The 13,702-nt window shown below is 55.9% G+C and overlaps 1 protein-coding gene across 6 annotated transcripts in view; it reads right to left on the bottom strand.

Annotated features, from left to right (window-relative positions):
- Positions 1-2,011: 2,011 nt before the first annotated feature.
- LOC140476049 (uncharacterized) overlaps positions 2,012-13,702 on the bottom strand; it is a 452,737-nt gene continuing 441,046 nt past the window's right edge. For all 6 annotated transcript variants that reach the window (XM_072568002.1, XM_072568006.1, XM_072568005.1 and 3 more), the window contains 3 exons: positions 7,169-7,249; positions 3,826-3,878; positions 2,012-2,962 (listed from right to left, as the gene is read on the bottom strand). In XM_072568002.1, the coding sequence (XP_072424103.1) occupies positions 2,734-2,962; positions 3,826-3,878; positions 7,169-7,249 (363 nt within the window). In that variant the 3' untranslated portion in view covers positions 2,012-2,733. The remainder of the gene's footprint in view (positions 2,963-3,825; positions 3,879-7,168; positions 7,250-13,702) is intronic.

Raw genomic sequence — 13,702 nt, 5'->3', positions numbered from 1 at the left:
GGAGCTATGAACCTGCACTCCAAGGTCTCTTTGTTCAGCAACACTCCCTCGGACCTTAGCATTAAGTGTATAAGTCCTGCTAAGATTTGCTTTCCCAAATGCAGCCCCTCGCATTTATCTGAATTAAACTCCATCTGCCACTTCTCAGCCCATTGGCCCATCTGGTCCAGATCCTGTTGTAATCTGAGGTAACCCTCTTCGCTGTCCACTACACCTCCAATTTTGGTGTCATCTACAAACTTACTAACTATACCCCTTATGCTCACATCCGAATCATTCATATCAATTATTCATGAGGTCGATGATCTGACAGGGTTTAACTTTGAATGAATGCAGCGTGCATCACTGACTGTGTCAACATCACAGGAGTTTGGCCAGAGGAGAGAACCTGAAGGAGACAGCGCTGGGGCTGGTGTGGTATTCTCTGTCTCTGCACTAGTGTCGGTAATTTCCCAGCAAGCTGTGATAGCTGCAAGATTGGCTTCACATTGTTTATTCAAGAATAATGTTTGAGTTAGATCAGAAAGATGGCTCTCCTCATCCACCCTGACTACCTCAGGTAGAGAAAACAAACACACACTATTCTCACTGGGATAGTCTCCAGTATTCACTCACCTCCAAGAGTGAAAGTAGCCTTTTGTTGTGGAGGTGCTGAGACAGTGTCATAAGGCAGGCACTGAGTACTATCAGTCCTGATGGGCTGAACGATCTCTCCTGCTTCCAGCTTTGGTGGTTCAGGGTTACAGAGGGGCCGGAGGCAGCAGAGACCTGAGAGCTCCTGAGGAACTGTCACCATTACACATTCTGCTCTGTCAGCACTCAAAGATTCCGCAATCAGATGCTCCTCACTCCCACAATGCACTGATCCGTTAACTGCTCGTCAGGTGAACCCCAGACATAACAAAGGTGTCTCCTTCAAATTAGATAGTCATCTGTCATGGTTTATAATAGAGATTTAAACCATAAATCAAGGCTGCTCTTTCCAGTGCAGTGCCGCATTGTCAGAGGGTCAGTGCTGAGGGAGCGCCGCACTGTCGGAGGGTCAGTGCTGACGGAGTGCCGCATTGTCAGAGGGTCAGTGCTGAGGGAGTGCCGCACTGTCAGAGGGTCAGTGCTGAGGGAGTGCCGCACTGTCAGAGGGTCAGTGCTGAGGGAGGGCCGCACTGTCAGAGGGTCAGTGCTGAGGGAGGGCCGCACTGTCGGAGGGTCAGTGCTGCACTGTCGGAGGGTCAGTACTGAGGGAGTGCCGCATTGTCGGAGGGTCAGTACTGAGGGAGTGCCACACTGTCAGAGGGTCAGTACTGAGGGAGTGCCGCACTGTCGCAGGGTCAGTGCTGAGGGAGTGCCGCACTGTCGAAGGGTCAGTGCTGAGGGAGTGCCGCACTGTCGGAGGGTCAGTGCTGAGGGAGTGCCGCACTGTCGAAGGGTCAGTACTGAGGGAGTGCCGCACTGTCGGAGGGTCAGTGCTGAGGGAGTGCTGCACTGTCACAGGGTCAGTGCTGAGGGAGTGCCGCACTGTCAGAGGGTCAGTACTGAGGGAGTGCTGCACTGTTGGAGGGTCAGTGCTGAGGGAGTGCCGCACTGTCACAGGGTCAGTACTGAGGGAGTGCTGCACTGTCGGAGGGTCAGTGCTGAGGGAGTGCCGCACTGTCGGAGGGTCAGTACTGAGGGAGTGCCGCACTGTGGGAGGGTCAGTGCTGAGGGTGTGCTGCACTGTTGTATGTATCACTAAAGTGAGCTCTCATCTTCCACCAACCAGACTGATGAAAAAATAGTGTGACGTGTGTTGAAATAAAGTAGGGGAATCACCAGTTAGTGTCTGATTGAACAGATATCCCATAACCAACAGCAGTAAAACACATCACCTTGTCATTATCACATTGCTGTTTGAGCGAGCTTTCTGGCTATGAATTACAACTGCAAGTATAACTCACCAGACAGCATTCCTGTATTGTTGAAAGGCACAAATAAAATCAAAGATTTTTTTTCTTATCAATGACTCAATGGAGAATGGAGTCCTGAATTTATTTCCATTGAATACAAACAGGTCTTGCTGTTTGATGCAGGAATCGATGTACTTAGCCACATGATCAGAAATTAATCCGATGATCACACAGCTCAAACATCCCAGGAATAGACTTCATTTCACAGCACCACCCCCCCCCCCCCCCAACTAAACTCACAGTTTACTGTACAATATAGAAATAGTTCTTACTCTGAATAATATAATCCAGATTGCAAAGTTCCCTGATGCTGTTCTACAGTATTCATAATTGACAAATGTCCAAGAAAGGGTTAAATTATACATCATGCAGTAGGGACATCGGATTGTGGATCCCACATGTTACATTACAAATATATTTACATCATTTAGTTCCAAAAATATGCACTCGCCAAATTCAAACTGACCAGTGTTGCCCAGATATTAACATCACGAATTAACCAGATCTCTCAATCCCAGCTTCATATCAGAGGAAGCCCCAGCCCAGGGAAGAGTGGGATAGAGGGTGGGGTGAGTTCAAAAAGGAAGGAGAGAGAATGGGTGAGAGTTAGTGCAGAGAAGGAGGGGGATACTATAGAGGGGGAGTGCGGCTGTAGGTGAGGGACAGAGAGACAGACAAGGGAGACCTGAGGCAGATGGGACACACCGAGTGAATGGTGAAGGGGGTGGGAGGGGGTTCGAGGGGGTGGTCAGGGTGTTGAGGGGCTGGGGTGGGGGAAGCCCATGGAGGGTCACGTAGGTGGTGGGCCGTTGGTGTATCGCAGCATTGGATACAGGGAGCGGGCAAAGTTGTTTGCCAAGGCACAATTATAGTCCTCCTGGGTGAAAGGAACGAGGCAGGCCAGGAGTAACAGCAGGAGGATAAGGAGCTGGAGGGGAATCGCAGCCCGGAAAACCCTGGACAGAAAGGATCGCGCCTTCGAGACTCCAAACACCCGTGCCCCAAGCTCTCCATCAATCCTGAGGAGGTAAAAACAAGAAAAGCACATGTTAGTTCACAAAATCCTTTCTTTACCTTCCAGAATGTTCTGTTCTGACCCAGAAACTGTCTTCAGGAAAACATTTTTGCAGTCTGTCCACATTAATCATCCTACAGTCTAACAGGCCACTGTGTGAAAACACTATCAAAATAAATCTCAGGATGACCCAGGACAGAGATCATCAAACACCCCCTCCCTCCACCCCCCCCGACGCTCAGTAACACCAGTGTGTACCATCTACAAGATACACTGCAGAAATTCACCAAAGACCCTCAGACAGCACCTTCCAAACCCATGGCCACTTCCATCTGGAAGGACAAGGACAGCAGATACATGCAAGTTCCCCTCCGAGCCACCACCATCCTGACTTGGAAATATATCACCGTTCCTTCACTGTCACTGGGTCAGAATCCTGGAATTTCCTCCCTAAGGGCATTGTGGGTCAACCCACAGCACATGGACTGCAGCGGGTCAAGAAGGCAGCTCACCCCCACCTTCTCAAAGGGGCAACTGAGGATGAGCAATAAATGCCATGCCCAGCCAGTGATGCCCATGGATGTGGGAGAGGGATGTCAAGGGTAAGATTAACCCTTCAATTCTCAGCACACAGACTGCTCAGTGCCCAGTCCCCAGATTGTGCATTGGATCAGTTGATGAGATGTGATAACGTTGACTGAATTTGGACGTTAAGACGATGACTCTGCCCCTGTATTTCCCTCCCTCTGCCTCTGCTCTTTAATGCAGTCCAGTTGTGATCTGTTGAGTGCTCCCTTGTTGTCCTCTGAACCCTGCCCCACCACATCGGGCCCCACCGTGACCCCCACCCAAGGCCAACACATTTACCTCTTTGATGATGAGGGAACAGCCGCTCTATCCATTCGGATCTCTCTCCGACCCTGTGACAAACCAAACAAAAACGCTGGTAACTCACAACAGAATTTCCTGATGAAAGGGACGACCTCTACCCTGGCCACTGTACAGGATGCTAACTGGCCTGACTGTAGCTGATGCCGAGTAAAGCCAACCTGACACAACCAAACCAAAGAACATGGCTCTTGCTGTCAAAGTGTGGAATGCTCTGGCTGGAGCATGTTAATAAAACGTATTAATCCCAGCAGCCCCCTCCTCCCCTCCCCAACATCGGCACAGCCACAAAAACAATCAGATTGGAGAACAAACAGGCAACAAGACATTAACCCTTCTAAAGCTCAAAATTATAATGTAAAGAATTGAAAATGTAATCTCCCAACAACCAGTGTATGAAGATGAACACACAGCGCAGAGCCACTTGACCCTTTATTGTATTCTCTTAATTAAAGAGACCTGTATTCGTAATGAACTGTAATTGAGCTGAATAGATCATAATTATGAATACTTCAGTTTTACTGAAATGGTTGTCTGTAACTGTCACGAGTTATAGCAATTTGATATACGTGTAACATTGAAAGCTGGTGGAGACAGTGGCAATGAGCTAACGACAGAGTAAACACGTGTAAAATTTTTGTCCAATAGTAGGAGGTTGATTTTGCAGGACTAACATTTTAAGGTTAGAAACTGATTGCACAGATACCAGGTCAGAAATCTGGGTTCAATGTTTCTGAACCGAAGGGGTGTAAAGGAGCCAAAGATATGTGGGCATGTGCGTAGACGTTTCATCAAGGGGGGGGGTGTGCAACAAATACAAGCGAGGAAAAGATAGACACACCCTGTACATCACAAACAGTGGGGTCCCTAGGAAGCACAGAGGATCAGTGCAGGTACACCAGTCCCTAAAGGTAGGCAGGACAGGTAGTTATGGAGCAATATCGGGTTTATTAGCCAAGGCATAGAATAGGAAGGTTTAAAAACCAAGTTATCTAAACTGTAAAAATTCAAAGCTCTGAGATTCAGAGGGATCTAGGTGTTCTGTTGCATGTAATTAAGAAATCTAACAGCAATGTTCCTGCTAATTACAGAGAAAATTAAGCATCAAAGTAAGAAGTTACTCTTCAGTTATATAGAGCAATAATGAGATCACATTCAGAACACTGTGCATAGTATTGGTCTCTTTTTACAATCTTATTGAATGGTACAGCAGGCTTGAAGGGCTGAGTGGCCTCCGTTTGGTTCCTTGTTAGTATGTTCATAAAATGCTGCAGTTATTGCTTCAGGTTGCTGCCATCCTCGTTTCAGCTGAGGTGGTGAACACTGTTTTTCAGATCATAAGGAGCTAATGTGTGGGCCAGGGCTCGGAGCATTCTAGAATCTCACTTCAGGGCCAGCTCAGTGAGATGTACAACAAACATGATCTTCTGTGGACAGACCCTCTCTCTTAAATGTTCTGTGAATGTACCGAAACTTCATTTTTAAGGAAGGATGTAATTACGAGGACAGAGTTTATTAAACTCGTCCCTCGAATGGGTGAGTCGTTGTGGAAAAGCTTGAACCAACTAGGTGTGCAATTGTTGGAGTTCAGAAAACTAAAAGGTGACTCAAAGATGTGTCTTCGAAAAACTGTAGAGGAGCAGAGAATGTGTATATGTGCATAAGTCATTAAAATAGGAGGACGGGTACAGGGAACTGTGAATAAAGCTTACAGTATTCTGGGATTCATTCATCAAGCACAGAGTACAACAGAAAGGAGATTATGCTGAACTTGTCCTAGAAACTCGTTCGACCTCCAATCCAGGCACCACACCCAGGGAGATATCAAAACACATGGGAGAGAGTGGAGAGAGAATGATCCTCAGGCTGAGAACTTTCAGCTCGGAGGGTAGATTGAAGAAGATGATGGAGAGGAGGAGCCTGAGGGAAGAGTTGATCTGAGAGCTGCCTGTATGTAAGATAAGCAGGTTCAAAAGGAAATTCTGCTTTAATAATCTGCATATTCAACACTCATTAAGGCACAAATATATAAAACTGGGGAGGGAGTAGGATATTCAGCCCTTCATCCAGACCATGGCTAATCTGATTATGAATCAGAGGTGCCAGCGTTGGACTGGAGTGGCCAAAGTTAAAAATCACACAACACCAGGTTATAGTCCAACAGGTTTATTTGGAAACACTAGCATTTGCAGCGCTGCTCCTTCATCAGGCAGCTACCTGATGTACTTGTACTTTCAAATAAACCTGTTGAGCTATAACCTGGTTTTGTGTGATTTTTAACTTAATCTGATTATGACCTTCTCTCCTCAATCTGATATCCACACAGTCTTTTGCCTTAAAATAATCAACGACCCGGCCTTAACACACTCTGGGCAAGAGTTCCACAGACTCATGACCCTCCAGTCGAAGAAAAATAATTCCTCTTCACCTCCGCGTGAAATGAGAGAGCCTTTAATCTTAACAGTGTCTCCTGGTTTAGATACATTCACAGAACTTTGTAAAATAGAGAGTCTCTTTACATTGGCTCTTCTGATCTGAAAAACAGTGTTCATTGTCTCAGCAGAAGTCAAAGGGGGAGCATCCTGAATCGATAACAATGCCATTTATAAGCAAGGAACAAGAGGCCACTCAGCCCTTTGAGACTGCTCCAGCATTCAATGAGATCACGGCTGTTCTGATTTTAACTTCAACTCCACGTTCCTGCATCTCCCCCCCTCCCACCTCACACCCCACACCCCCCGCTTATCAAGGTCTATCTCCCTCTGCCTAAAAAATATTTAATGATCCTGCATCCACTGCCTTTTGAGGAAGAAAATTCCTAAGACTCTTTCTTAATCCTCAAAACAAAATGCTGAGTAAAGCCAACCTGACACAACCAAACCAAAGAACATGGCTCTTGCCGTCAAAGTGTGGAATGCTCTGGCTGGAGCATGTTAATAAAACGTATTAATCCCAGCAGCTCCCCCCCCCCCCCAAACGGCCTACCTACAGCACATGGACAGCAGCAGTTCTAGAAGGCAGCTCACTCCCACCTTCTCAAGGGGCAACTAGGGATAGACAATACATGTTAGACGAGCCAGTGACACCGACATCCCAAAAGTGAATGAAAATATCTACTTTCCCCTGACTCATTCCAATTAGAAGGAGATTACATGGCCGATATCAATGCTACAGTTCACTGAGCACACGGTGGACATAGCTGGTGATCAGAACACTAAGTCGAGAGTGTGGTGCTGGAAAAGCACAGTGGGTCAGGCAGCATCCGAGCAGCAGGAGAGTCAGTGTTTCTGGCATTAGCCCTTCATCAGACACTAACACTTACCACTTGGTGCCGTAGGGGAGTGCTGCTCATTGGAGCAGGGGAGAAATCCAACTCATCAGCAGAGATCATAGAGCCCACATCCTGGGGAGAGAAAGTTAAAGGAAAAGGAGAGTCAAGTCACTGAACTCCACATTATCGTGGTATTGCAACTAATGGCATCTCGACATAAATGTCTTTATTTTGTTTACATTCTGCACAATAAGTGAATATCACATTAGGACATTTGACACACACACACACATACACATACACACACACACACACTCACACACACACTCATACACACACACACATACACACACACTCACATACACACACACACACAGCAGAAATCTCAGGCTCCTGATGTTTCATGAGTATTTAAGAATTTTATCCCTTTGTGCCCAAGGTCACAGGAACAATTCAGATCTTGTGTACCCCACATTCCAACCTGGTACCCGCCAACACCCGCACCCAACACCCGCCCCCAACACCCGCCCCCAACACCCGCACCCGCCAACACCCGCACCAACACCCGCACCCGCCAACACCCGCCCCCAACACCCGCCCCCAACACCCGCCCCCAACACCCGCCCCAACACCCCCACCCGCCAACACCCGCACCAACACCCCCACCCGCCAACACCCGCACCAACACCCCCACCCGCCAACACCCGCACCAACACCCCCACCCGCCAACACCCGCACCAACACCCCCACCCGCCAACACCCGCCCCCAACACCCGCACCCAACACCCCCACCAACACCCGCACCCCACACCCGCACCCGCCAACACCCGCCCCCAACACCCCCACCCAACACCCCCACCAACACCCGCACCCCACACCCGCACCCGCCAACACCCCCACCAACACCCGCACCCGCCAACACCCGCCCCCAACACCCGCACCCAACACCCCCACCAACACCCGCACCCCACACCCGCACCCACCAACACCCGCACCCAACACCCGCACCCAACACCCGCCCCCAACACCCGCCCCCAACACCCGCACCAACACCCGCACCAACACCCGCACCCCACACCCGCACCCGCCAACACCCGCACCCAACACCCGCACCCAACACCCGCACCCCACACCCGCCAACACCCGCACCCAACACCCGCCAACACCCGCACCCAACACCCGCACCCAACACCCGCACCCCACACCCGCACCCCACACCCGCCAACACCCGCACCCAACACCCGCACCCGCCAACACCCGCACCCAACACCCGCCCCCAACACCCGCACCAACACCCGCACCCCACACCCGCACCCGCCAACACCCGCACCCAACACCCGCACCCCACACCCGCACCCGCCAACACCCGCACCCAACACCCGCACCCAACACCCGCACCCAACACCCGCACCCAACACCCGCACCCAACACCCGCACCCAACACCCGCCAACACCCGCACCCAACACCCGCACCCAACACCCGCACCCAACACCCGCACCCAACACCCGCACCCGCCAACACCCGCACCCAACACCCGCACCCAACACCCGCACCCCACACCCGCACCCCACACCCGCACCCGCCAACACCCGCACCCAACACCCGCACCCAACACCCGCACCCAACACCCGCACCCGGCAAACAACACCCGCACCCCACACCCGCACCCAACACCCCCACCTGCCAACACCCGCACTCGCCAACACCCGCCCCCAACACCCGCACCCGCCAACACCCGCACCCGCCAACACCGGCCCCCAACACCCGCACCCAATACCCGCACCCAACACCCGCACCCAAAACCCGCACCCAACACCCGCACCCAACACCCCCACCTGCCAACACCCCCACCTGCCAACACCCGCACTCGCCAACACCCGCACTCGCCAACACCCGCCCCCAACACCCGCACCCGCCAACACCCGCCCCCAACACCCGCACCCGCCAACACCCGCCCCGCCAACACCCGCACCCGCCCCCAACACCCCCGCACCCGCCAACACCCGCACCCGCCAACACCCGCACCCGCCCCAAACACCCCCGCACCCGCCCCAAACACCCCCGCACCCGCCCCCAACACCCCCGCACCCGCCCCCAACACCCCCGCACCCGCCCCCAACACCCCCGCACCCAACACCCACACCCGCCAACACCCGCACCCAACAACACCCGCACCCGCCCCCAACACCCCCGCACCCGCCAACACCCGCACCCAACACCCGCACCCGCCAACACCCCCACCCGCCCCCAACACCCCCGCACCCACCAACACCAGCACGCAATACCCGCACCCGCCAATACCCACACCTGCCAACACCCGCACCCGCCAACAACCACACACGCCAACACGCCAACACCCACACCCGCCAACAACCACACACGCCAACACGCCAACACCCGCATCCGCCAACACCCGCACCCGCCAACACACGCGCTCGACAACCCAACACCCGCACTCGACAACCCAACACCCGCACTCGACAACCCAACACCCGCACTCGACAACCCAACAACACCTGCGCCCGCCAACACCCACACCCAACATCCGCGCCCGCCAACATCCGCACCCGCCAACACCCGCACCCAACACCCGCACCCAACACCCCCGCACCCGCCAACACCCGCACCCAACACCCACACCCAACACCCGCACCCAATACCCACACCCGCCAACACCCGCACACGACAACCCGCCAACACCCGCACCCGACAACACCCCCAACCCGCCAACACCCGCACTGCCAACACCCGCGCTCGCCAACACCCGCGCTCGCCAACACGACATCACCCGCGCTCGACAACCCGACAACACCCTCACCCGACAACCCGACAACACCCGCACCCAACAACACCCGCACCCGCCCCCAACACCCCCGCACCCGCCAACACCCGCACCCGCCAACACCCGCACCCAACAACACCCGCACCCGCCCCCAACACCCCCGCACCCGCCCCCAACACCCCCGCACCCGCCAACACCCGCACCCAACACCCACACCCGCCAACACCCGCACCCAACAACACCCGCACCCGCCAACACCCGCACCCGCCAACAACCGCACCCAACACCCGCACCCGCCAACACCCGCACCTGCCCCCAACACCCCCGCACCCACCAACACCCGCACCCGCCAACACCAGCACCCAATACCCGCACCCGCCAATACCCACACCTGCCAACACCCGCACCCGCCAACAACCACACACGCCAACCCGCCAACACCCACACCCGCCAACAACCACACACGCCAACACCCGCATCCGCCAACACCCGCTCCCGCCAACACCCGCTCCCGCCAACACCCGCGCTCGACAACCCAACACCCGCACTCGACAACCCAACACCCGCACTCGACAACCCAACAACACCCGCGCCCGCCAACACCCGCGCCCGCCAACACCCACACCCAACATCCGCGCCCGCCAACACCCGCGCCCGCCAACATCCGCACCCGCCAACACCCGCACCCAACACCCCCGCACCCGCCAACACCCGCACCCAATACCCACACCCAACACCCGCACCCAATACCCGCACCCAATACCCACACCCGCCAACACCCGCACACGACAACCCGCCAACACCCGCACCCGACAACACCCCCAACCCGCCAACACCCGCACTGCCAACACCCGCGCTCGACAACACGACAACACCCGCGCTCGACAACCCGACAACACCCTCACCCGACAACCCGACAACACCCGCGCCCGACAACACCCGCGCCGCCAACACCCGAACCAGTCAACACCATACCAACACCCGCACCGCACACACCCGTACCCGCCAACACCCATACCATCCAACACCCGTACCCACCAACGCCCCCGTACCCGCCAACGCTCGTACCAGACAACACCAACACCCGTCAACACCCGCCCCAGCCAAACCCGCACCGTCAACACCCCCACCCGCCAACACCTAAACCATCCCACACCTGAACCTTCCAACACCCGCACCCACCAACACCCGTACCCACCACCGCCTGCACCGCCAACGTCCGCACCCATCAATATCTGTACCATCCAACAACCCTACCCGTCAACAAACGCACCCTCCAATACCAGCACCCACCAACGCCCGTAACGTCCAACACTCACACCATCCAACACCCGCGCCCATCAACACCCCTACCCGTCTACACACGCACCCTCCAACACCCATTCCTGCCAAAACCCGTAGCAGGCAGTACCCGTCAACACCCGCACCCGCCAACGCCTGTAACATCCAACACCCGCACCCGACAATGCCCGCACTCGCCAACACCCGTACCATACAACACCCGTACCATCCAATACCCGTACCATCCAATACCCGTACCATCCAACACCCAAACCATCCAACACCCAAACCATCCAACACCCAAACCATCCAACACCCAAACCATCCAACACCCACACCGCCAACACCCAAACCCGTGAACACCGTACCATCCAACACCCGCACCCATAAACACCCGTACCCGCAACCACCCGCACCATCCAATGTCCGTACCCGCTAACACCCGTACCATCCAACACCCGTACCATCCAACACCCGCACCCAACAACGCCCGCACCCAACAACGCCCGCACCCAACAACGCCCGCACCCAACAACGCCCGCACCCAACAACGCCCGCACCCAACAACACCCGCACCCAACAACACCCGCACCCAACAACACCCGCACCCAACAACACCCGCACCCAACAACACCCGCACCCAACAACACCCGCACCCAACACCCGCCCCCAACACCCGCCCCCAACACCCGCCCCCAACACCCGCCCCCAACACCTGCACATGCCAACACCCGCATCGCCAACACCAGCACCCGCCAACACCCGCACCCAATGACGCACGCACACTCCCCCAACACCCCTGCACCCGCCAACACCCGCACCCAACACCCACACCCGCCAACACCCGCACCCGCCAATACCCGCACCCAACACCCGCACCCGCCAGCACCCGCCCCTAACACCCCCGCACCCACCAACACCCGCACATGCCAACACACGCACCCGCCAACACCAGCACCCAATACCCGCACCCGCCAATACCCGCACCCGCCAATACCCGCACCCGCCAATACCCGCACCTGCCAACACCTGTACCTGCCAACACCGCACCCAATACCCACATCCAACACCCGACCCGCCAAAACCTGAAACAGTCAACACCATACCATCCAACACCCGCACCGCTAACACCCGCACCGCCAACACCCGTACCATCCAACACCCGTACCATCCAACACCCGTACCATCCAACACCCGTACCATCCAACACCCGCACCGCCAACACCCGTACCCGCCAACACCTATACCATCCAACACCCATACCATCCAACACCCGCACCCATCAGCACCCATACCATCCAACCCCCGCACCCGAACCAACACCCACACCCGTCAACGCCCGCACCCGCCAACACCCGCACCCGCCAACACCCGCACCCGCCAACACCCTTACCCGCAAACGCCCGCACCAGACAACACCAACACCCGTCAACACCCACCCCAGCCAAACCCGCACCATCAACACCCCCACCTGCCAACACCCACACCCGCCAACACCCACACCCGCCAACACCTAAACCATCCCACACCTGAACCTTCCAACACCCGCACCTACCACCGCCCGCACCGCCAACGTCCGTACCCGTCAACATCTGTACAATCCAACAACCCTACCCGTCAACAAACGCACCCTCCAATACCCGTACCCGCCAAAAACCATAGCAGCCAGCACCCACCAACGCCCGTAACATCCAACACCCACACCAGCCCACATCCGTGCCCGTCAACACCCCTACCTGTCTACACACGCACCCTCCAACACCCATTCCTGCGAAAACCCGTAGCAGGCAGCACCCGTCAACACCCGCACCCACCAACGCCTGTAACATCCAACACCCGCACCCGCCAACGCCCGCATGCACGCACCTACACCCGCGCCCGCCAACACCTGCACCCGCCAAAACCCACACCCGCCAACACCCGTACCATAAAACACCCGCACCCAACAACACCCGCACCCAACAACACCCGCACCCAACAACACCCGCACCCAACAACACCCGCACCCAACAACACCCGCACCCAACACCCGCACCCAACAACACCCGCAACCACCCGCACCATCCAATGCCCGTACCCGCCAACGCCCGTACCCGCCAACGCCCGCACCCAACAACACCCGCACCCAACAACACCCGCACGCGCCCCCAACATCCCCGCACCCGCCAACACCTGCACCCAACACCCACACCCACCGACACCCGCACCCTCCAACACCCGCCCCCAACACCCACACCCGCCCCCAACACCCCCACACCCACCAACACCCCCACACGCCAACACCCGCACACGCCAACACCCGCACCCAATACCCGCACCCGCCAACACCTGCACCCAATACCCACACCCAACACCACCCGCACCCAACAACACCTGCACCCGCCACCAACACCCCCGCACCCGCCAACACCCACACCCGCCAACACCCGCACCCAATACCCGCACATGCCAACACCCGCACCCGCCAATACCCACACCTGCCAACACCCGCACTCAATACCCACACCCGCCAACACCCGCG

The sequence above is a fragment of the Chiloscyllium punctatum genome, chromosome 4, assembly GCF_047496795.1.
Source record: "Chiloscyllium punctatum isolate Juve2018m chromosome 4, sChiPun1.3, whole genome shotgun sequence".
In the NCBI taxonomy this organism is placed as follows: Eukaryota; Metazoa; Chordata; class Chondrichthyes; order Orectolobiformes; family Hemiscylliidae; genus Chiloscyllium; species Chiloscyllium punctatum.
This window is presented reverse-complemented; position numbering and strand designations above follow the sequence as displayed.